The sequence below is a fragment of the Mobula hypostoma genome, chromosome 4 (genome assembly GCF_963921235.1).
Source record: "Mobula hypostoma chromosome 4, sMobHyp1.1, whole genome shotgun sequence".
NCBI lineage: Eukaryota > Metazoa > Chordata > Chondrichthyes > Myliobatiformes > Myliobatidae > Mobula > Mobula hypostoma.
Genome location: NC_086100.1, coordinates 92738503 through 92763922, shown reverse-complemented (window position 1 = coordinate 92763922; position 25420 = coordinate 92738503). Strand labels below are relative to the sequence as shown.

Sequence of the window (25420 nt, the reverse complement as noted above, 5' to 3'; positions counted from 1 at the left end):
TGAATCAGCATTTATTCCTGCCGGTTACCAGTGCAAATGAAAGTTGAGATTAAAATCAAATAATCACTCAGTGATGAATTCACTCACGGTCTTTATTGAAAATAAGTTAGGACCCGATAACGGCGAAATCCTGTTCACACATCTGCATTTGCTTTTGAACTAATTGATAAAGTTATAATCTTGGGTTTTTCATATTCTGGGACTGAGTTTCTCTCTTTGTCACCTGTTCATTGGTGAATCGCTCCACTTGCCGATTTCACCGTTTTGTGTTTTTACAGGCAAGTGCGAGAGAATTTCCTCATTGTCAGTGAAATATCTGATATGGGAGAATGAAGAGACTTGGAGGAAGCCTGGGCTGAGGGGGGCCACATTGTACCCGGTAGTATACTGTAGTAGTAGGCAGCATTGATACCAGAGGATCATGGGTTTGCACCTTTGGTCGACTGTGTCCTCTCCTGGGTGGAAAGACTTGAAGAACCGGCAGCAGGTTCCCCCTCTCCACATCACTAATGTAGTCCAAGGGAAGGGCAAGTGCTGATACAGCTTGGCACCAGTGTCATTGTAGAGGTTGCCAGAGTGAAGTTGTAAACAACATCAAACTACCTTAAGGATCCCGCCTCTGGATTTCTTCCTCAGGGTTTACTCCCGAAGACTTTCTCAATGGTCGGTATGGCCCAGAGGCAGTGGAGGTTAAAAATCAGAGTTTTCCTTCTCCTTGATGGGCTGCCATCCAAGGCTCATGAGCCCCACCTGCCCGAAGCAACTGGTTTTGAGGCACCAGTAGTCTGCCTTTGCTTCTTGTCAGTAGAAACAGTTCCATTGGGCCTAGTAGCTAAGCTAGACATGAAGGCCAAGAGTTAGACTTGGTTATCAGAGGCTGTTAGAGTCGCATGCCATTTGAAGCACTTTATAGGTCATGGGAGCTTGTCCCCACTACCACCCTGGCTATGACAACCTTAGAAACCACTGTACAGTAAGGGCACAGATTTTCACAACATCCCAGCACTGTACTGCAAGGATACAGTCCTCTATAAGACAGCACCACACTGTAAGGACATAGACCTTTGTAACAGCCAGCACTGTATTGTAAAAACTCAAACCTTTACAACAGTTATAACTTCAAAAAGTCAACATCTATCATTCAGGTCACCAATCACCACGCCCTCTTCTCATTTCTAGCCTGCCAAGTTCCTCCAGTATCCTGTGTGTATTGCCATAAGATATAGGAGCAGAATTAGGTTATTTGGCCCATCAAGTCTGCTCCATCATTTCAGCATGGCTCTACTTCCTTCTCAGTCCTAATCTCCTGCCTTCTCCACATTCCTTCATGCCCTGAGTAATCAAGAATCTATCAACCTCTGCCCAATGACTTGGCCTCCACAGCCACATGTAGCAACAAATTCCACAGATTCACCACACTCTGGCTAAAGAAATCCTTCCACAAATCTGTTCTAAATGGACGTTGCTGTATTCTCAAGCTCTGTCCTCTGGTCTCAGCACCATAGGAAACGCCCTCTCCACATCCACTCTACTGACTCTTTCAACATTTGACAGGTTTTAATGAGATTCCCCCCACCCCATTCTTCTGAATTCCAGTGAGTACAGGCCCAGAGCCTATACTTATATTGAAAGGCTTTTCAATCCCAGAATTATTTTCTCAAACCTCTACGAACCCTCTCCAAAGCCAGCACATCCTTTCTTGGATAAGGGGTCAAAAACTGCTCACAATAGTGCAAGTGAGGCTTCACTAGTGCTTTAAAAGCCTCAACACAACATGCTTGCTTTTAAATTCTTGTCCTCTCGAAATGAATGCTAACATTGCATTTGCTTTCCTCACCACCGACTAAACCTACAAATTAATCTTCAAGGAGTCTGGACGACGACCTCTGTCCCTTTATACTGCGCATTTCTGAATTTTCACTCCATTTAGAAAATAGTCTATGCGTTTATTTCTTCTACCAAAGTGCATAACCATACACTTCCTGACAGTGCATTCCATCTGCACTTTCTTTGCCTATTCTCCTAAAAAGTTTTAGTCCTTTTGTAGTATCTCTGCTTCCTCAGGACCACCTGCCCCTCCACCTATCTTCGTATCGTCCGCAAACTTGGCCACAAAGCCATCAATTCCGTCATCCAAATCATTGACACATAATTTAAAAAGAATCGGTTTCAACACAGACCTCCTGTAAAATACCACTAGTCACCGGCAGCCACCCAGAAAAGGCTCCCTTTATTCCCACTTTTTTGCCTCCTGCCTATCAGCCAAAGCTCAGTCCAAGCAAACAAGCCATCGCTGCGTTAATAATTCGCCGTGACCCAGCGATCTAATGCGCAAGCGCAAGGGTAACAGGTTTCCGGAAATCGCGCATGCGCGTATTGGACAACAGGCTCTGGAAAATCTGAAGCGGGTAGGAGTGGGGCTCTGGGCGGGACTTTAATCAGCATCGGCGTTCACACCCCGACTGAGGGATAATTGTTTTGAGCCTAAACACATGGTGCTTCCGTACCCCAGGCCAGACCGGTTTTATCACTCTCTCACCCCAGGATCCGTACCCGGACCCCGGGGAGCTTTCCGTTGAAGAGTGAAGGTAACTGGCGCCATTTCTGCCGCGCATGCGCCCCGCTGGGACGTGACAGATCTCTCGTGGGGGTTTCTGGGAATAGAGGCAACCATGGGTGACAGCGCCTACCCGCCAGTCTGAAAGGCGTGTTTGCAGGCACGTTCGGAGGAAATTGGAGCGGGTGGATCTGTCAGATACTGCCAGGCTCCAGATATCTAAATCGAAGGGTTAGGAACTCGGAACAAAAATATAGTTCCGAGTTATCTCCGATGAAGACTCTACCCTGCAGTCAATGATATGTCAGTTAGTGCCACATAGGAAAAAAGAACAAAATCCTTCCATCAGCTTTAGTTCTTGAGAAAATCACCTCTGTTCTACCTGTCCTTGTTCTTGATCTTTCTACTTGGAACATGTTTTCTACCATTCTATGTGGGTGGGTGCACAATGATATCAAACACCATTGTTCTGGGTAATAAACTGAGCCACGTAATAGATTGAAGACAGGCAGAAATAGGTTGGAGGAATAACACCTTATATTCCATCTGGGTAGCCTCCAGGCATGAACATTGACTTCTCTAAATTCCGTTAATGCCCCACCTCCCCTTCGTACCCTATCCTTTATTTATTTCTCTCTCTCTCTCTCTCCCCCCCCCTTTTTCTCCCTCTGTCCCTCTCACTATACTCCTTGCATATCCTCTGATCCTCTGGGCTTTCCCCCTCCCCCTTTCTTTCTCCCTAGGCCTCCCATCCCATGATCCTCTCATATCCCTTTTGCCAATCAACTTTCCAGCTCTTAGCTCCATCCACAGTTACCATAGAAACTACAGCACAGAAACAGGCCTTTTGGCCCTTCTTGGCTGTGCTGAACCATTTTCTGCCTAGTCCCTCTGACCTGCACACGGACCATATCCCTCCATACTCCTCCCGTCCATGTATCTGTCCAATTTATTCTTAAATGTTAAAAAAGAACCCACATTTACCACCTCATCTGGCAGCTCATTCCATACTCCCACCACTCTCTGTGTGAAGAAGCCCCCCTAATGTTCCCTTTAAACTTTTCCCCCCTCACCCTTAACCCATGTCCTCTGGTTTTTTTCTCCCCTTACCTCAGTGGAAAAAACCTGCTTGCATTTACTCTATCTATACCCATCATAATTTTATATACCTCTATCAAATCTCCCCTCATTCTTCTACGGTCCAGGAAATAAAGTCCTAACCTATTCAACCTTTCTCTGTAACTGAGTTTCTCAAGTCCTGGCAACATCCTTGTAAACCTTCTCTGCACTCTTTCAACCTTATTTATATCCTTCCTGTAATTTGGTGACCAAAACTGAACACAATACTCCAGATTTGGCCTCACCAATGCCTTATACAACCTCATCATAACATTCCAGCTCTTATACTCAATACTTTGATTAATAAAGGCCAATGTACCAAAAGCTCTCTTTACGACCCTATCTACTTGTGACGCCACTTTGAGGGAATTTTGTATCTGTATTCCCAGATCCCTCTGTTCTACTGCACTCCTCAGTGCCTTACCATTAACCCTGTATGTTCTACCTTGGTTTGTCCTTCCAACGTGCAATACCAAACACTTGTCTGTATTAAACTCCATCTGCCATTTTTCAGCCCATTTTTCCAGCTGGTCCAAGTCCCTCTGCAGGCTCTGAAAACCTTCCTCACTGTCTACTATACCTCCAATCTTTGTATCATCAGCAAATTTGCTGATCCAATTTACCACATTATCATCCAGATCATTGATATAGATGACAAGTAACAATGGACCCAGCACTGATCCCTGTGGCACACCACTAGTCACAGGCCTTCATTCAGAGAAGCAATTCTCTACCACCACTCTTTGGCTTCTTCCATTGAGCCAATGTCTAATCCAATTTACCACCTCTCCATGTACCTAGCGACTGAATTTACCTAACTAACCTCCCATGGGGGACCTTGTCAAAGGCCTTACTGAAATCCATGTAGACAATATCCACTGCTTTCCCTTCATCCACTTTCCTGGTAACCTCCTCGAAAAACTCCAATAGATTGGTCAAACATGACCTACCACGCACAAAGCCATGTTGATTCTCCCTAATAAGTCCCTGTCTATCCAAATGCTTGTAGATCCTGTCCCTTAGTACTCCCTCCAATAATTTACCCAATACCGACGTTAAACTCACCGGCCTATAATTTCCCGAATTACTTTTCGATCCTTTTTTAAACAACGGAACAACATGAGCCACTCTCCAATCTCACCCGTAGACAGCGACATTTTAAATATTTCTGCCAGAGCCCCCGCAATTTCAACACTAGTCTCCTTCAAGGTCCGAGGGAACACTCTGTTAGGTCCCGGGGATTTATCCACTTTAATTTTCCTCAAGACAGCAAGCACCTCCTCCTTTTCAATCTGTACAGTTTCCATGATCTTACTGCTTGATTCCCTCAATTCCATAGACTTCATGCCAGTTTCCTTAGTAAATACAGACGCAAAAAACCTATTTAAGATCCCTTCCCCCTCCTGTCTTCTCCTATCATTTTGGATCTCCCCCTCCCCCTCCCATTTTCAAATCTCTTACTATCTCTTCTTTCAGTTAGTCCTGACGAAGGGTCTCAGCCCGAAACGTCGACTGTACCTCTTCCTAGAGATACTGCCTAGCCTACTGCGTTCACCAGCAATTTTTATGTGTGTTGTTTGAAATTCCAGCATCTGCAGATTTCCTTGTGTTTGCAGAAATAGCTTATATTGATGTACACAGGAATACAGACAAGGACTCAGTCTAGATGCCTGATCTGTGCCCAGTTAGAAGATGAGTTGTTCCTCCACCTTGGGTTGAACTTTGCTGTTACAGTGTGATGACAAAGCTCACCATAGACACTGAAATGATCTCAACTTAAATGTCCTTCACCCACTGATGAATGTTGTAAATCTTTTACAGGTTAGAAACAACAAAGAGTTTGTGTATGAAAATCTCAAACGCAACAAGGAATTTACTCAGCCAACCCACAGACACACCAGTTAATTCACAGTGGGGAGAGGCTGTTCACCTGCTCTGTGTGTGGGAAGGGATTCACTCACTCAGCTGACCTGCAGACACACCAGTGAGTTCACAATAGAGAGAGAGAGAGACAGCTCAACTGTTCCATGTGTGGGAAGAGATTCATTCGGTTATCTGATCTGCTGATACATGAGCAAATTCACACTGGGGATCTGCTAAGACTGTGGGAAGGGATTCACTCTGTCATCCCACCTACCGCAACATCTGCGAGTTCACACTGGGGAGATGCCGTTTACCTGCTCAGACTGTGGGAAGGGATTCTCTTGGTCATCTGAACTGAAGATACATCAGCGAGTTCACACTGAGGAGAAGCCGTTCACCTGCTCAGACTGTGGGAGGGGATTCACTCAGTTATGCAACCTACATGCACACCATTTAGTTCACACTGGTGAAAGGCCGTTCACTTGCTCAGACTGTGGGAAGGGATTTACTCGCTCATATCAACTAAAGGTACATCATCGAGTTCACACTGGGGAGAGACCATTCACCTGCTCATACTGTGGGAAGGGATTCACTCAGTTATCCCACCAACTGGCACACCAGAGAGTTCACACTGGGGAGATGCCATTCATCTGCTCAGACTGTGGGAAGGGATTTCCTGACTCATATCAACTGAAGGTACATCAGCGAGTTCACACAGGGGAGAGGCCATTCATCTGCTCAGATTGTGGAAAGGGATTTCCTCGGTCTTTTCAATTGAATGTACATCAGCGAGTTCACACAGGGGAGAGGCCGTTCAACTGCCCAGACTGTGGGAAGGGATTCACTCAGTTATGCAGCCTACGTGCACACCAATTAGTTCACACTGAGGAGTGGCCGTTCACCTGCTCAGACTGTGGGAAGGGATTTCGTGACTCATATCAACTGAAGGTCCATCAGCGAGTTCACACTGGGGAGAAACCATTCACCTGCTCAGACTGTGGGAAGGGATTCACTGGGTCATCTCAACTGAAGGTCCATCAGCGAGTTCACACTGGGGAGAGGCCGTTCACCTGCTCAGACTGTGGGAAGAGCTTCTCTCAGTCATCTCAACTGAAGGTACATCAGCGAGTTCACACTGGGGAGAGGCCATTCACCTGCTCTGAATGTGGGAAGGGATTCACTCGGTCATCGAACCTTGTGAAACACTACCGAATTCACACTGGGGGAAAAGTCTGAATAAGCTGCATGCTGGGTATTTAACCATCAGACCAAGTTCAAAAGTGTCTGTTGGTATCGAACTCTGCAATTCTTGCTGCTGCTCATCACACCTAGTTCTGCACACTGGGAGGGGTTTCTTCTGCTAATGTTCACCTTCAATGGGGCTGGAGTTCAATATTCTGGATTTGACTAATAAATTAGTTCTAATTTAAACTTTGTCTCAGTGATTTAGTAAATCTACAATACTCTCAGTGTACAGTGGGAGTCAACTCAGCCCAGCTGGTCCCTGTCAGTGTTTCTGTTGCGCAACACAAGACCATAACATCATGAGATATAGCAGCAGAATTAGCCCAATTGGCTCATCAAGTCTGATTCACCCTTTCATCCATTTTCCCCCTCAGCTCCAATCTCCTTTCTTTTTTTTTCGTGTACGCCTGTGTGCGTGTGCATCTGCGTGTCCGTGCGTGCGTCCATGGTGATGTCTTTTTCGTGGCTTTACAAGGCGCGGAGTGAGAGATGTGTGGCACGCCACTCCTCGCGCAGACATTTTCGCAGTATTTTCCCTTTATTTTACGAGGTCAAGTTGCGATCTTGACACTCACCCGGCACGGATGGAAAGCATACTCAGGAGCGGACCCGATTAGTTTCAAACCTGGGAACCTCTGCTCCCGGGTCTGGCGCTGATGTCGTTGCGCCACCAGCTGGCGCACCAATCTCCTTTTTTCTCTCCATATCCATTTAGACCTTGACTAATCAAGAATCTATCAACCTCTTCCTTGAATATATCCAATCACTCTGGCTGAAGAAATGCCTCCTTGTCTCCATTGTAAAGGGTTGCCCCTCTATTCTGAGGGTGTGTCCTGTAGTTTTAGACTTCCCCACCATAGGAAGCATCCTCTCCACATCTGCACTATCAAGACCTTTCAACATTCGATAGGTCTCAATGAGGTCATCCATGTTCTTTTGAATTCCAGTGAGTAAAGGCCCAGAGCCATCAAATGCTCCTTATATGATCAGCATTTCAATCCCAGAATATTTTTGTGAGTCTCCTTTGAACCTTCTCCAATGGTAGTACATCTTTTCTTCGATAAGGTGCCCAAAACAGGTGACAACTTTACAAGTGAAGCCTTGCCAATGTTTTATGAATCTCAGTGTTATATCGTTGCTTTTATATTCCTAATCTGTTGAAGTCTTTCTGGATTCCTCCTCCTTCCTCTACCTGCCACTCCATGGATCTCTGCAAGCTTGGCCGCAAAGGCATCAATTCTGTCATCCACGTCATTGACATAACATAAAAAGAACTGGACCCAAAATAGACCCCTGTAGAACACCAGAAGTTAGTGGCAGCCAACCTGACAAGGCTTCCTTTATTCACACTCTGCCTCCTGCCAATCAGCCAATGTTCTATCCATGCTAGTATATTTTGTAATACCATGGGCTGTTAATTTGTTAAGCAGCCTCATGTGTGGCAACTTGTCAAAGATCTTCTGAAAATCCAAGTGCACAACATCCACCAATTCTTTGTCTATTCTGCTTGTTATTTCTTCAAAGAATTTCAACAGGTGCATCAAGCAAGATTTTCCCTTAAAGAAACTATGCAGACCGGCCTATTATGCGCCTCCAAGTACTCCAAAACCACATCCTTAATCAATTCCCTCATCTCCCACCACTGAGGTCAGATAACTGGCATATAATTTCCTTTTTACTGCCTTTCTCACTTCTTGAAAGTGGACTGACCTTTACAATTTTCCAGGCCTCTGAAACCATCGCTAATGCCTCCAAACTATACTTCAGCCACCACTTTGAGAACTCTGGAGTTTACACCATCTGGTCCAGGTGACTTATCAACCTTCAAACCTTTCAGTTTCCCAAGCACCTTCTCCCTAGTAATGGCAATTTCACTCACTTCTGTCCCCTGACACACTCAAAAATACTGCTAATGTCTTCCACCATGCAGTCTGATGCAAAATACTTATTCAGTTCATCCATCATTTTCTTGTCACCCATTACGAAGTCTCCAGAATGATTATCCAATGGATCAATATGTACACTCACCACTCCTTTACACTTTGTGTATCTGAAAGATACTTTTGGTGTCCTCTTTAACATTATTGGCTAACTTTCCTTCACATTCCATCTTTTATTTCTTCATGATCTTTTTAGTTGACTTATGTTGGTTTTATAAGCTTTCCAATCATCTTACCTTCCACTAAGTTTTGTTCTACGATATCCTCTCTCTGGCATTTATGTTGGCTTTGACTTCTTCGTCAGCTATGGTTGTGTCACCCTGCCTTCGGAATACTTCTTCCTCTTTGAGATGTATGTATTTTGTGCTTTCTGATTTGGTCCCAGAAATTCTAGCCATTGCTGCTCTGCCATCATTCCTGCCAGTGTTCTTTTCCAATCAGTTTTGGCCAGCTCATGCCTTTGTAATTACTGATACATCTGACTTTAGCTTCTCCTTCTCAAATTGCAGGGTGAATTCTATCATATTATGATCACTTACCCCGGGAGATGTGTCTCTCGTAAACAGGTTCTCCCTCTTGGAAGCTGTCGGGACAGAAGACAGTGCCAGTCTGAGAGGTGGACGGGTCTGCGAGTCAACAATGGGCGCTGAAGCAAAGGCGAGGAGACAGACGTCAGGCAGACCCATGGTAGTAGGGGACTCCATAGTGAGAAGTACAGAAAAGGGTTTCTGTGGCAACAGGCGAGATTTCAGGATGGTGTGTTGCCTCCCTGCTGCCGGGATCCAGGATGTCACGGACCAATTGCAGGGAATCCTCAAGAGTGAAGGTGAACATCCGGAAGTGGTGGTGCATGTCGGCACAAATGACGTGGGGAAGAAGAGGAAAGTCATTCTACAGCGTGATTTCAGACAACTTGGAAGAAGGCTGAAAAGCAGGACTTCCAGGGTAGTTATCTCCGGGTTGCTTCCAGTTCCTCATGCTGCAGTGGGCAAGAACAGGGAGATAATAGATCTGAATGTGTGGCTGAGGAACTGGTGCAGGAAGCAAGGGTTTCCATTCTTGGACCACTGGGGTATGTTTCGGGATAAGGGTGAATTGTACAAAAGGGATAGGTTGCACCTTAATAAGCAGGGCACCAGCATTCTGGCAGGCAGGTTTGCCTCTGCAACACAGGTGTGTTTAAACTAAGTAGTGGGGGGGAGGGGACGAACTGGAAACATAAGGATGGAGATAAAGGGAAAGTGAGAATAAGAAAAGTTAAGAAAGACAACAGAATCAACAGAGCAGAAAGCTCAAGAAGGGATCATACAGTATGGTCAAGTGAAATAGGAATTGATATGGGAGGTGAGGGGAGTAATGAATTAAAAGTATTGTATATGAATGCACGGAGTATAAGAAATAAAGTGGAGGAGCTTGAGGCACAGTTGGAAATTGGTAAGTATGATGTTGTGGGAATAACAGAGACATGGCTTCAGGTGGACAGGGCCTGGGAAATGAATATTCAAGGATATACGTCCTATCGAAAGGACAGACATGGGCAGAGGGGGTGGGGTGGCTCTGTTGATGAGGAATGATATTCAGTCCCTTGCGAGGGGGGGACATAGAATCAGGAGACGTAGAGTCAGTATGGATAGAACTGAGAAATTCTAAGGGTAGAAAGACCCTTATGGGAGTTATCTACAGGCCCCCAAACAGTACTCTGGATGTAGGGTGTAAGTTGAATCAAGAATTAAAATTGGCATGTTGCAAAGGTAATGCTACAGTTGTTATGGGGGACTTCAACATGCAGGTAGACTGGAGGAATCAGGTTGGTACTGGACCTCAAGAAAGGGAGTTTGTGGAGTCCCTCTGAGATGGATTCTTAGAACAGCTTGTATTGGAGCCTACCAGAGAGAACGCAATTCTAGATTTACTGTTGTGCAATGAACTGGATTTGATCAGGGACCTCGAGGTAAAGGAGCCATTAGGAGGTAGTGACCAGAATATGATAAGTTTTAATCTACAATTTGAGAGGGAGAAGGGAAACTCGGAAGTGTCAGTATTACAGTTGAACAAAGGGAACTATGGTGCTATGAGGGAGGAGCTGGCCAAAGTGCAATGGAACAATACCCTAGCAGGCATGACAGTGGAACAGCAATGACAAGTGTTTCTGGGAATAATGCGGAAGGTGCAGGATCAGTTCATTCCAAAGAGGAAGAAAGATCCTAAGGGGAGTAAGGGGAGGCCGTGGCTGACAAGGAAAGTAATGGACAGTATAAAAATAAAAGAGAAGTAGTATAACATAGCAAAGACGAGTGGGAAGCCGGAGGATTGGGAAATTTTTAAAGAGCAACAGAAGGTAACTAAAAAGGCAATACGTAGAGAAAAAATGAGGTACGAAGGTAAACTAGCCAAGAATATAAAGGAGGATAGTAAAAGCTTCTTTAGGTATGCGAAAAGGAAAAAATAGTTAAGACCAAAATTGGGCCCTTGAAGACAGAAGCGGGTGAATTTATTCTAGGGAACAAGGAAATGGCAGATGAATTGAACAGGTACTTTGTATCTGTCTTCATTAGGGAAGACACAAACAATCTTCCAGATGTAATAGTGGCCAAAGTACCTAGGGTAATGGATGAATTGAAGGAAATTTATATTAGGCAGGAAATGGTTTTGGATAGGCTGTCGGGTCTGAAGGCTGATAAGTCCCCGGGACCTCATAGTCTGCATCCCAGGGTACTTGAGGGGGTGACTTTAGAAATCGTGGATGCATTAGTAATCATTTTCCAATGTTTTATAGATTCAGGATCAGTTCCTGTGGATTGGAGGGTGGCTAATGTTGTCCCTCTCTTCAAGAAGGGAGGAAGAGAGAAAACAAGGAATTATAGACCGGTTAGCCTGACGTCGGTGGTGGGAAAGATGCTGGAGTCAATTATAAAAGATGAAATTACGAGACATCTAGATAGCAGTAACAGGATCGGTCTGAGTCAGCATGGATTTACGAAGGGGAAATGGTGCTTGACTAATCTTCTGGAATTTTTTGAGGATGTAACTATGAAAATGGACAAGGGAGAGCCAGTGGATGTTGTGTACCTGGGCTTTCAGAAAGCCTTTGATAAAGTCCCAGATAGGAGATTAGTGGGCCAAATTAGGGCACATGGTATTGGGGGCAGAGTACTGACATGGATTGAAAATTGGCTGGCTGACAGAAAACAAAGAGTAGCGATTAACAGGTCCCTTTCGGCGGTGGTGACCAGTGGGGTACCGCAGGGTTCAGTGCTGGGACCGCAGCTGTTTACAATATATATTAATGATTTAGATGAGGGAATTAAAAGTAACATTAGCAAATTTGCCGATGACACAAAGCTGGGTGGCAGTGTGAAATGTGAGGAGGATGTTATGAGAATGCAGGGTGACTTGGACAGGCTGGGTGAGTGGGCAGATGCATGGCAGATGCAGCTTAATGTGGATAAATGTGAGGTTATCCACTTTGGTGGTAAGAACGGGAAGGCAGATTATTATCTAAATGGCGTCAAGTTAGGAAAAGGGGAAGCACAATCAGATCTAGGTGTTCTTGTACATCAGTCACTGAAAGCAAGCATGCAAGTACAGCAGGCAGTGAAGAAAGCTAATGGCATGCTGGCCTTCATATCAAGGGGAATTGAGTATAAGAGCAAAGAGGTCCTTCTGCAGCTGTACAGGGCCCTGGTGAGACCACACCTGGAGTACTGTGTGCAGTTTTGGTCTCCAAATTTGAGGAAGGACATTCTTGCTATTGAAGGAGTGCAGCGCAGGTTCACAAGGTTAATTCCCGGGATGGCGGGACTGTCATATGTCGAAAGATTGGAGCGACTGGGTTGTATACTCTGGAGTTTAGAAGGCTGAGAGGGGATCTTATTGAAACATATAAGATTATTAAGGGATTGGACACGCTGGAGGCAGGAAGCATGTTCCCGCTGATGGGTGAGTTCAGATCCAGAGGCCACAGTTTAAGAATAAGGGGCAGGCCATTTAGAACGGAGTTGAGGAAAAACTTTTTCACCCAGAGAGTGGTGGATATATGGAATGCTCTGCCCCAGAAGGCTGTGGAGGCCAAGTCTCTGGATGCTTTCAAGAAAGAGATGGATAGAGCTCTTAAAGATAGCGGAATCAAAGGTTATGGGGATAAGGCAGTAACTGGATACTGGTTGTGGATGATCAGCCATTATCACAGTGAATGGCGGTGCTGGCTCAAAGGGCTGAATGGCCTACTCCTGCACCTATTGTCTATTGTCTATAAGGCCCTTTTACCTTAAGCTCTCCACTCAATTCTGGTTCATAACACAACACACAATCCAGAATAGCTGATCCCCTAGTGGGCTCAACCACAGATGCTCTGAAAAAACATCTCTTAAGCATTCTAGAAACTCCCCCTTTTTGGTATCCACCACCCACCTGATTTTCCCAAACTATCTGCAGATTGAAATGTCCCATGACTATCGTAACATTGCTCTTTTGGTATGCATTTTCTATCAACCATTGTAATCTGTAAACCTCATCTTTACTACCACTGTTTGGGGGTCTGTAAATAATTTCCATCATGGTCTTCCCAGCTCTACCCATAATGATTCAACACCTTCCAACCCTTCGTTGCCTCTTTCTAATGATTTGATTTCATTCCTTACCAACTGCGCTATGCCACCCCTTCTGCCTATCTACCTGCTCTTAAAATACAATGTGTATGCTTGGACATTAATCTTCCAGCTATAATCTTCTTTCAGCCATGGTTCTGTGGTGCCCACAACGTCATACTTGCCAGTCTATAACTGTGTTTCAAGTTCATCCACCTTATTCCATATACTGCACGCCTTCAAATATTCAGGCCTGTATTCACCCTTTTTCCCTATCATCAGCCTCTCCTTGCAAGCAGTCTCACTACACTCTGCATCTGTTTGTAAACCTCATCCTCAGCTCTATCACTCTGCTTCCCATCTTCCTGCCAAATTAGGTTAAACCCTCCCGTACAGCTCTGGCAAACCTGCCCGCAAGGGTTCAAGTGTACCCTGCCCTTTTTGTACAGGTCCTACCAAATCATCCTATTCCTATCACTGGTGTGTGGTACAGGCAGCAATCCAGAGATCACGACCTTCGAGAATTTGTTTTTCAGCTTTCTACCTAGCTCCCTAAATGATCTCTTCAGGACCTCCACCCCTTTCCTACCTATGTCATTGGAGCTAATGGGTACCAACACATCTGGCTGCTCATCTTCCCCCTTTAGAATGAGTGGACCCAATCTGAGTCATCACTGACCCTGGTGTCGGTTTCGTTTTTATGAGATCCTTACGCACTTGATACAATCGCAATACGCCGACTTCTGTGAATGACCACAATTCTTTATTCAAGCGAGTACAAGCTTTTGGAGGATCACTTAACAAACTTTGCTGCACTTGCGGAGCCCTGTCAAGTGATACTCCCTGAATAAGGGAACAGTCCTCCCTTTTATAGGGTCTTACACCACAATCAGTCATGTATGTAAAATACAATTTTTAGCTACCCCCACAGTCACATGCCTAGCAACAGTGATAGTATGAGACAAAGACCACTTAATCACCTAAAAGCAGAGGTAAAGGTCAGCTACCCAAGAACAATGTGTGCAATTAGATAGTACCTTATTTTTCAACCATAGTTTCTTATCTTTAACCTCAGTTCAGCATTTTCAGAGAACAGAGTATAATTAGATTGTAACATCCTACATCTGAGACAAGGAAGCCCGTGGCGTAGTTTAGCATCTAATTTCTTAAATGTCAGCAGGACAAATTAATCCCTTAACATCTCACTGGCAGCTGGGAGGCAACATAGTGCCCGGATCTCTCTATCACGTCCACAGCTTCTAGCCGTTCTTCCTCTGAGTAAGAAATCTCCTATCACCACTGTAGTGCTCTTCACTTCTCTTCTGAGCTACAGCACCAGACCCAATGCCAGAGATCTGGCCACTGCGGCTCCCCGGGGGTAGGTCATCTGCCTCAACAGCATCTGAAGCAGTATACTTATTACACAGTATAATAAGTTTGTACCCACCTGGTTGCGGCAAGGGAGGAGTTTCTTCTGTTAATGTTCACCTTTACTAGGACAAATTCAACATTCTGGATCTGTGACTAATAAGTCAGTTCTATTTTAAATTCTGCCTCAGGAACTCAGTGAAGCTTCAACACACCTGATGTATAATTGGGAGTCAATGCAGCCCAGTTGGTCCTTGCCAGAGTTTCTGCTCACCGACAGTCCTTTTAAATCCATCCCTGCTGTTCACCTCTTGCTCTCCCTGTGGTGAATATCCTGCATGATTTTCTGCAGATTGACGATGAGGACGAGCTCACTGCAATTTTGTCTGACATGTCCTTAGTCCTTAAATCTCTGGGACGAGGTAGAATGACATCGGTAGCTGATCTCCTCCTTCCCAGATGTTTGCAGCGTTATGGGTCATTTTCACTGCTTCGAAAGCTCTGCATGTCACACAACTGGATTGTTAGAATACACCACCGTCCTCTAAAGTGGGGAACCATTTAATGTTCAATGGAGCAGTGTCATAAACTAGAGGTGGGACAGCACAGGGCAGATTTTGGGACACTGGACGGTGATAGGTGTAGGAGCATATGATGAGGAGCAGAGAATCAGAGCAGGAATCATGGCAACGAATGACAATAGCAACAGATTTTGCTGATTGACTTTGACTGTTGACATGCAGTATGCCTGACGACACTGAGTATTCTGCTTGTGGGAGCTTGCTGTGTCAACCTGGCGACTGAGTTCTTATATTGACTAGATTGGTGGCTTTTGGCAGTGGGGTGGTGATCTTATTAAATGTTTTTTATGGCACTCTTCTTACCCCCAAAAATCTGTGAGCTTCAGAATATACTGTCACTGTGTCCAGGTACCAAGAGTCCAAAGTTGTGTCGAAAGTTATGTATGATGATAAGCATTCAGTAGAGAAAAGTCTCCGGGGATGGATATGCTGGACCCCAGTTGTTTACAATTTATATTAATGACTTGGGAATTAAATGCAGCATCTCCAAGTTTGCGGATGACACGAAGCTGGGTGGCAGTGTTAGCTGTGAGGAGGATGCTAAGAGGATGCAGAGTGACTTGGATAGGTTGGGTGAGTGGGCAAATTCATGGCAGATGCAATTTAATGTGGATAAATGTGAAGTTATCCACTTTGGTGGCAAAAATAGGAAAACAGATTATTATCTGAATGGTGGCCGATTAGGAAAAGGGGAGGTGCAACGAGACCTGGGTGTCATTATACACCAGTCATTGAAAGTGGGCATGCAGGTACAGCAGGCGGTGAAAAAGGCGAATGGTATGCTGGCATTTATAGCGAGAGGATTCGAGTACAGGAGCAGGGAGGTACTACTGCGGTTGTACAAGGCCTTGGTGAGACCACACCTGGAGTATTGTGTGCAGTTTTGGTCCCCTAATCTGAGGAAAGACATCCTTGCCATAGAGGGAGTACGAAGAAGGTTCACCAGATTGATTCCTGGGATGGCAGGACTTTCATATGAAGAAACACTGGATGAACTGGACTTGTACTCGTCGGAATTTAGAAGATTGAGGGGGGATCTGATAGAAATGCATAAAATCCTAAAGGGATTGGACAGGCTAGATGCAGGAAGATTGTTCCCGATGTTGGGGAAGTCCAGAACAAGGGGTCACAGTTTGAGGATAAAGGGGAAGCCTTTTAGGACCGAGATTAGGAAAAACTTCTTCACACAGAGAGTGGTGAATCTGTGGAATTCTCTGCCACAGGAAACAGTTGAGGCCAGTTCATTGGCTATATTTAAGAGGGAGTTAGATATGGCCCTTGTGGCTACGGGGATCAGGGGGTATGGAGGGAAGGCTGGGGCGGAGTTCTGAATTGGATGATCAGCCATGATCATAATAAATGGCAGTGCAGGCTCACAGGGCCGAATGGCCTACTCCTGCACCAATTTTCTATGTTTCTATCTAAACCCATGGATTTGGGACTCGAACAAAAAATATAATTCCAGTTTATCTCACTTGCACAACTTAAAATGTATCTTTCAGATAAATAGATACGTGATTTGCTATGAATCAAAGTGGAACATTGAGATAGGATCCGATGTCCAGACCAGCCATGTCCACACCTCGGTAGATAACGGGATTAGTTGAGTCTGAGGCTAAAGGAAAGAACTGGTTCAAACTTCCAGTGAATTAAAATGTCAGTCAGAGCTGACCAAAGAAAAAAAAGTTCAAAGTAAATTTTATTATCAAAGAACATATATGTCACCATTTACAACCCTGAGATTCATGTTCTTGTGGGCATACTCAGCAAATTTAAAGAAGAGTAACTATAGCAGGATCAATGAAAGATCAACCAGCGTGCAGAAGACAACAAACTGCAAATGCAAATATAAATAAATATCAATAAATAACAAGAACATGAGATAATGAGATAAAGAGTCCTTGAAGTGAAATAATTGGTTGCAGGATGGGGCAGACGAGTGTAATTATCCTATTTTATTCAAGAGACTGATGGTTGAGGGGTAGTACTGTTCTTGAACCTGGTGGTGTGAGTCCTCAGGTTCTTGTACTTTTTAATCTCATGGCAGCAGCGAGAAGACATCATGGCCGGGATGGTGAGGGTCTCTGCTGATAGATAGTGGGGATCTCCTGTGACAGCGTTTCGTGTAGATGTGCTCAATAGTTGGGAGGGTTTTACCCGTGATGTACTTGGCCGAATCCATTACCTTTTTGTAGCATTTTCTGTTCCAAGGTGTTGGTGTTTCCATACCAGTGTCATAGTCCAATCCGTAAAGTCCGCGTTCCAGTTCACAGTCCAGTCCATGGACTCTGGGTCTTCCGGCTTTCCCGTGTTTCAGTTGGGCTTAATCATAGGCACCTGATGCTCATCTTGGGGCTGGAAAAAAGTGGCCCTGGGTTCGAGTGTGGTTGCTGGTTCGTCTCATAAGTATTCCGCCCTCGCCTCTGTGAGGTAAGTCAGGCCGTCTTTGCCATTACCCTACAGTTGGATCTGTCCCTTCCTGTCCTTGCCTCCGTTGGGTAAGCCAGGCCGTCTTTACCGTTACCCTGAGGCTGGACTGCTCCCTTCCCTTCCCCTTCCTTCTGAAGCCTTGCCTGCAACCTGTGTCTGTAGCCTTGCCCTGCAACCTGTGTCTGGAGACTTGCCTGCAACCTTGTCAAGTTCTACCACTGCAGTGAGACCAGAGCCTCGCTGTGTCAAGATAAGGAAATGTCTTTTGTTGTTTGGAACCGTCTCTGTGTGTTTGCTAGGTAGGTCTGGCCGTTTGCTGCTACCTTGAGTGGTCATCTGTCTCTCAATGTTCCATGTACAAGTCCTGGCCATAAGTCCTGTTCTCAAGGAGAGGTCCCGGCTCTGTGTTCCTGTCTCTCAAACCCAAGGCTCCATGTTCCCGTGCTCTAGACCAAGGCTCTGTGTTCTGTGTTCCTGTCGTCCCAAGTCCAAGGCTCGGCTGTTCCTGAGTACCAAGTCAAGGCTTTGTGTTCATGTGCCTCGTCCTGTCCATGAGCTTCATCCTGTGCTGGAGTTCCTTCGTCTTGCCCAGGAGTCTCTCATTGTGTCCTGTAGCCTCGCCTAGTCCTGTCTCCCAAGACCACATCATGTCTTTGCTTCTTTCAGGAGCCCAAGCCCTTGTGAAGACCCAGGTTCTGGGTCCTTGTCCAGTCTCCTGCTCGGAGTCCAAGGCTCCTAATTCCCAGTTCCTTGTCCTGGTCCCGCTTGCCTAGCCAATGTCCTAGCCCAAGTCTGTTTTCTTGTCCCAGCTCTCTAGTCGAGTCCTGTTCCTAGTACTTCAGTGTCTGTGTCTTGCATTTGGGTCCGCTTATAGCGCCCCCGTTATGACAACCAGACCGTGGTGCAGCCAGTCAGAGTGTCTCCACTACGCATGTATTAATGTGGGGTGTGAGGCTGTGTGTGGCTGGTGCAAGGCGCAAAACGCCATCAGAATACGGATTCTTCTCGCAGTCACTTCGTTCTTCTGTGCCAATGCTCGAATACTCAGTCATTGCAACAACTGTTTGTCAATGAGTTCCGCACCAAGTCTATACCCCGTGGGAACTAAGGTCACCAGGAAGATGATCAATCTCCCATCTTTGCTCGTTCCCGGAATGCATAGTACCCATCGCCATATCTCTGTGTCATGCGCAGACCGGGATCACCATGCATGGTGCCTGTCTCGGTATCCCCTGGGTCAGAGCCACACCGGGATCACAATCTATGTTTCCTGCCTTCATATTCCCTCTGTCACATCGACTTCGGCGATATTGTGCACAGTTCCCATCTCCGTATTCTTGGTTCACACTCACACCCGGAGGCACCTGCACATTTCCCATCTCCATATCCCTTGCATAGACCCGCACCGGAATCAACCTTCACAGTTCCCGTCTCCGTGTTTCTTGGGTCACAAGCACACCCAGAGAAACGTGCACGCTTCCTCTCTCCTTACCGAACCACAGAACCATAGAACATTACAGCACAGAAACAGACCTTTTGGCCCTTCTTGGCTGAGCCGAACCGATACTATACTGGATATACCTTGTGCATGTAGCAGTACTGGAATACTTTTTTTTTGAAATATTCTAACCTTTCTTCCCTCCCCGATCCCACCACTTCCAGGATCCAATCCACTCAACGACCGACCTCACAGCCTCCTTCACCCCTCGGCTGTCCCCGAGAGGGTCTTCATCACGTGTTCCCACTACGCGATTGTGTGCCGCTCCTGTTGTTCCGTCGTCATGCGGCCCTTATTTCGGTGGGCACACCCAGTTCCCGTGAAGATATCCCGGTGATTCTAATGGAGTTCCCGCCACCGGACGCAGTCACCCTCATCCACACGGCCATGCTCCACCTTCCCACGGGGAGGTCCCGGATGCCTATAGTCGTGCCTTGTGACCGACATCAGCTTCCTGTCACTGGGACTGAAACCTGTGCGTGGTGGGAAGGAGGCTCCAGCCTCCTTGGGTACCTTAGCCTTGATATTAAGGAAGAACCGTCTCGCCGAGGGAGGTGCGGGGCACCAAGGAGGACCTGTGCCCCAGAATTGTAGGGTACCTACTACTCTGACGACAATCTGCCGAGATCTTCACAGGACCAAGACAAGCCTCCAATTACACGTATCGCAAAAAAAACACAACAACTAATCTTGAGCGTAAAGAGTTTGAACAGCGTCTGGTAGAAGATAATGTGGAAGCAGGTCGTTTTCGGATGAGACTAAAGTGGCGTCAACACTACGAGGTACCTGTGCCGTAAATCTTTTATTGCGCATCCGCCAGGTAATGCCGTCCCTACTGAGAAGTATGGAGGAAGTAATATTATGCTATGGGAATGCTTTTCAGCAGCAGGGATTGGGAATCTGCTCAGGATTGATGGGAAGATGAATGCTGATAAATGCAGACAGATCACAGAAACATAAAACCTACAGCACAATACAGGCCCTTCAGCCCACGAAGCTGTGCCGGACATGTCCTTACCTTAGAAATTACCTAGGGTTACCCATAGCCCTCCATTTTCCTAAGCCGGCAGCCCATTCCACGCACTTACCACTCTCTGCGTAAAAAAATTACCCCAGACATCTCCTCTGTACCTACTCCCCAGCACCTTAATACTGGGTTCTCTCGTGCTAGCCATTTCAGCGCTGGGAAAAGGCCTCTGACTATCCACATGATCAACGCCTCTCATCATCTTATACACTTCTATCAGGTCGCCTCTCATCCTCCGTCACTCCAAGGAGAAAAGGCCAAGTTCACTCAACCTATTCTCATAAGGCATGCTCCCCAATCCAGGCAGTATCCTAGATAAAAACCTGCTAGCCTCTGCCAGAAAGCTTTAACTGGAGAGAAAGTTCGTTTTTCAGCAGGGCAATGGCCCAGAGCAGACTGCCATATCAAACAGGGAGTGACAAATGAAGAAAAGTGAAGTCCTTGAATAGCCCAGTCAGTTTTCTGACCTTAACCGATTGAACATCTATGGCAAAACATCTGGACTTGTGTTCTCTGCCTTTCCTCAAATAACCTGGTATAGCTTGAGCAATTTATCAAGTAAAATGGGCAAATCTTGCTCCGCCACGTTGGCCAATGCTAGTAGACACATCCAAAGATATTACAGGTTTTAATAGTTCTATATACAATTTAATATGTAAATACAGGTGGTTCAATTGAGTACGGAGCACAAGGGGATGAATACTTTTGAAATGCTGACATATCCGTTTTCGAATTTTTGGTTTTTCATGCTTTACAATTTCCCTGTTTGTTTTTGTCTCTACCCTGAAAAAAGGAGCATGCGCTTACCAATTAAAGATCCCCAGTTAAACTGAACAAAGTTCCTGGTTTTAATACTCATTTAAATGAACAAAGGGTTGCGGGGTGAATACTTCCACGGGCACGAAAGACAAGGCTCGAAGGGTGGGATACCAGGGACCGAGAAGGCATAGAGACCTCCTCTGAAAGGAGGGGGTGTGCGAGAAGTCATGGGGTAATTCATGGGTTTAACCTCCAGTGCGGGAACGTGTCAGAGTCAAAACGTTGAACGATGATAATATCCGTGCTTCCTCTACCACTACGACACCATCTGCCGAGACCCGGCATCAAACACACGTTTCCCGCGACACCTCCCATCCCGGGGACCGAGTGTCGGGCACACTGTTATGTCCATTCTCCTGGACTCGGCGTCAGTATCACTGTCCTGTTCGGTCCCGGTAATCCTTAAAATAAGGGGATAGCATACACGCTGGCAGAGTCAGATTTCCCCTATCCATCGCACATTCTTAGCACCAGACACGAAGTGAAGCTCTCTCCACACTGTCCCGTCACACGCTCTCGGGGTCAGACACAGACTGAAACGCCCAGTGGTCTTATTCCTCTGTAGAGACCACGAGACCACAGTGTAGCAGAGTTCCGAGATGAACACGGATCCTTCCCGCAGTCCCTTCAGTCGTCAGTGCAATCAGACGAAGACTGGGTCATTGCATCAGCTGTTTCTCGGTGAGTTCTCCACTAAGTCCTTTGTGGAAACTAATGTCACGAGGAAGATGTTCATTCCCATGTCCTTGCTCATTCCCAGGAGTACAGTGCCAAGTACCCATCTCCATATAAGATATAACCATAAGATATAAGAACAGAATTAGGCCATTTAGCTCGAGTCTTTAGACCATTGGAGTCTGCTCCGCCACTTCATCATGGCTGAAGCAATTTTCATCTCAACCCCAATCTCCTGCTTTCTCCCCATATCTCTTCATGCCCTGACCAATCAAGAATCTATCAATCTCTACCTTAAATATACTTAAAGACTTGGCCTCCACAGTTGCCTGTGGTTAAGAATTCCACAGATTCACCACTCCTTGGCCAAAGAAATTCCTCTTCATCTCCATTCAAAAAGGGTACCCCCTATTTACAGGCTGTGTCCGCTGGTCTTAGACTCCCCCACCACAGGAAACATCCTCTTCATCTACTCTATCAAGGCCTTTCAACATTTGATAGATTACAATTCTTCTTTTTTCAAGTGAATACAGACCCTGAGCCATCAAATTCTCTTCATATGACAAGCTGCTCAATCCTGGAAACATTTTCATGAACTTTCTTTGAACCCTCCCCAATTTCAGCACATCCCTTTTAAGATAAGGAGTCCAAAACTGCCCAAAATACTCTGCTCAAAATACTCAAAATAATCAGTGCTTTATAAAGTCTCAACATTACATCCTTGCTTACAGTATATATTTGGTCCTCTTGAAATGAATGTTAATATTTGCCTTTAGTAGTTAATAGTTAATTTGCCTTTGTTAATAGTTGCCTTCCTCACCCCAGTCTGCACATGCAAGCTAACCTTTAGGGAATCCTGCACAAGAACTCTTGACTCTTTGTGCCCCAGTTTTGTGTATTTTCTCTCCATTTGGAAAACAGTTAACCCTTTCATAGCCCCTGTTTCTCCCCAAGGCCAATCTTCTGTCCTTGCTGGTATCTTTCCTGTAATACCGTGGGCTCTTATCTTGCTTTGTACCCTCATGTCCAGTATCTTGTCAAAAACCTCTGAAAATACAAGTGAACAACACCTCCTTTGCCTATACTGCATGATATTTCCTCAAAAATTCCAACAGATTTGACAGGCAAAATTCTTCCGTGAAGGAAACCATTCTGATTTCAGCCTATTTTATTGTGTATCCCGAAGTATTCCAACACCTCATCTTTAACGACGGACTCTAACATCTTGCCCACCAGTGAAGAAGACTAACTGATCTATCATTTCCTGTAATTTATCTCCCTCCATTAAGACTGGACTGACATTTGCAATATTCCAGAACTTCAGAACCATTCCAGAATCTACTGATTATGAAAGATCACTAATAAAGCCTCCTCAGACTGTTCTGCTACCTCGTTCGGAATCCTGGGTCCATTTCCATCTGGTCCAGGTAGGTAACTTACTTACCTCCAAGCATTTTTACCTTTGTAATAGGGTCTGCACTCACTGCTACTCTCTGACGATGTTAAATTTCTGGCATGCTGCCTGTGTCTTCTGCAGTACAGACTGATGTAAAATTCTGATGCAATTTGTCTGCCATTCCTTTTTTTCAGTGCTCCAATGCCCACTCTTGCCTTTCTGTGGAGAGAAATGAAAATACTGTCAAGTGAAATGAAAATAGGCAGTTAGAGCAGAGCATCCCTGTGGCCATTCCCCTCAAAATATTCCCCTCAAAAACAAGTATACCACTTTGGATACTTCTGTGGGGGATGAATTCCCAGGGGAATGCCATGGCGACTGGGTTACAGGCACTGAGAATGGGTCCATGGTACAGAAGGGAAAGAGAGAGAAGAGGGGAGCGGTAGTGATAGGGAACTCAATAGTGAGGGGAACAGACAGGAGATTCCGTGGACGTGAATGGGACACCTGAATGGTATGTTGCCTCCCAGGTGCCAGGGTCAGGGATGTTTCTGTTATAAGGGTGGCAGACCCAAATGCAAGACACAGACACTGAAGTACTAGGAACAGGACTAGGTGTGTCAAGCAAGCAAGGGAAGTGGGGGAGAAACGACGCTGGACATTGACAAAGGCCCTGGACAACACTAGGGTTCAGGACCTGGGCTAGGACTTAGACTAGGAAAGTGGGACCAGGATGAAGAACTCGGAACTCCGGAACCAGAGTCTGGACAAGGACCTGGAATCCGGATCTAGGCTGGGACCCAGAACCCGGGTCTAGGCTGGGACTCGGGACTAGGATCTTGGCAAGGACAGGACGTAGCTACAGGGCAGGATGAAGAAACTCCAGGGCAGGGCATGGCTCTCAGACTGGGTTTGGCTTGGCTCTTGGACTCAGCTTGGTTAGTCTCTTGGGTATGCTCCTCCTTGGAGCGCAGGGCTGGGACTCGGAACAAGGATTGATGGACCGGACCGTGGACCGGAATGCAGACTTTATGGACCGGATTGTGACAGTACCACTCCCCGCCTCCCCCGCCGTCCATAGGAGCCTCCTGGCGACCCAAAAGGCTTCCCCGGACTATGGACTACATGGGCAGGTGGGGAGGGGGGCATTCAGCAGGAGGAAACCCAGGATGGCAAGAGTAAAATGACAGTGTCTGTGTCACTGGGTCCATGCTTGGCTGGACTGTTCTGTCATACAGGGGGCGCTAGGAGCAGACCCAGATGCAAGACACAGACACTGCCGTTCTAGGAACAGGACTAGGATTATCGAGATAGCAAGGTGAGTCAGAAAGAAACAACGCAGGACATTGACACAGGCCCTGGACGAGACAAGGATTCAGGGCCTGGGCTAGGACTTGGGCTAGAAGCACAGGACCCAGATGTGGAACGAGGAACCATGAGCCTGGACTAGGAACTCAGACTCCGGAACCAGAGTCTGGACAAGGACCTGGAACCTGGGTCTTGGTTGGGACTCGGAACCCGGGTCTAGGCAAGGACTCGGGACTAGGATCTTGGCAAGGGCAGGATGAGGCTCTAGGACTGGGTTTGGCTCGACTCTTGGACTTGGCTTATTAGGCTCTTGGGTACAGAGCCGGGACTCGTCCTTGGGACGCAGGGCCGGAACCCTTTCCACGACGCAGGACCGGGATGACTGCTGAGGATTCGGATGGGGTCGATCCAGCACAAGACGAGGAATCTCCGGCACAGGACGAGGAATCTCCAGCACCAGGCTGGGCGAGGACATGAAGCTCAGACTTGGACAGGGCTGGAACACGGCACCTGGACTTGGTCTTGGAACACAGGAACACAGGGTCTTGGACTTGAGCACAGGAACAGGGAACACTGAGTCAGGACCCCTCCTTGGGAAGCCCAGGACATAGGGCCGGGACTCGTACACAGAACACGGACACAAGGAGATAGTTCCAAACTCAATGATAGATAGTTCCTTCTCTTGACATGGCAAGACATGTCAACATGGTTGAATTTGATGGGCATACTGACAAGGTTGCATGCAAAGGTTTTAGGAGGAAGGAGAGGGAACAGTCCAGCAGGGAAGACTTGGTTTGAGAGGTATTTATGTGCCAGCCCACAATGAGAATCAGGTGTCTCAATTAAGGCACACAGAACAAGGGAGAAAACAGGAAAACCCGGAACAAGGATCGATGGACCGGACCATGACAGTCTCAGATCGCGTCCACATTTTGGAGAGGGAGGGGGAGCAGCCAGATGTCTTGATACATATCGGTACCAATGACATAGGAAGGAAAAGCAAAGAGG

The 25420-nt window shown here is 46.3% G+C and overlaps 1 protein-coding gene across 1 annotated transcript in view; it reads left to right on the top strand.

Moving 5' to 3' along the window:
- Window positions 1–2377: 2377 nt before the first annotated feature.
- LOC134345463 (gastrula zinc finger protein XlCGF26.1-like) overlaps window positions 2378–25420 on the top strand; it is a 41536-nt gene continuing 18493 nt past the window's right edge. The window contains exons 1-2 of the mRNA XM_063046161.1: window positions 2378–2408; window positions 5498–6736. Coding sequence (XP_062902231.1) covers window positions 5843–6736 — 894 coding nt within the window. The 5' untranslated portion in view covers window positions 2378–2408; window positions 5498–5842. The remainder of the gene's footprint in view (window positions 2409–5497; window positions 6737–25420) is intronic.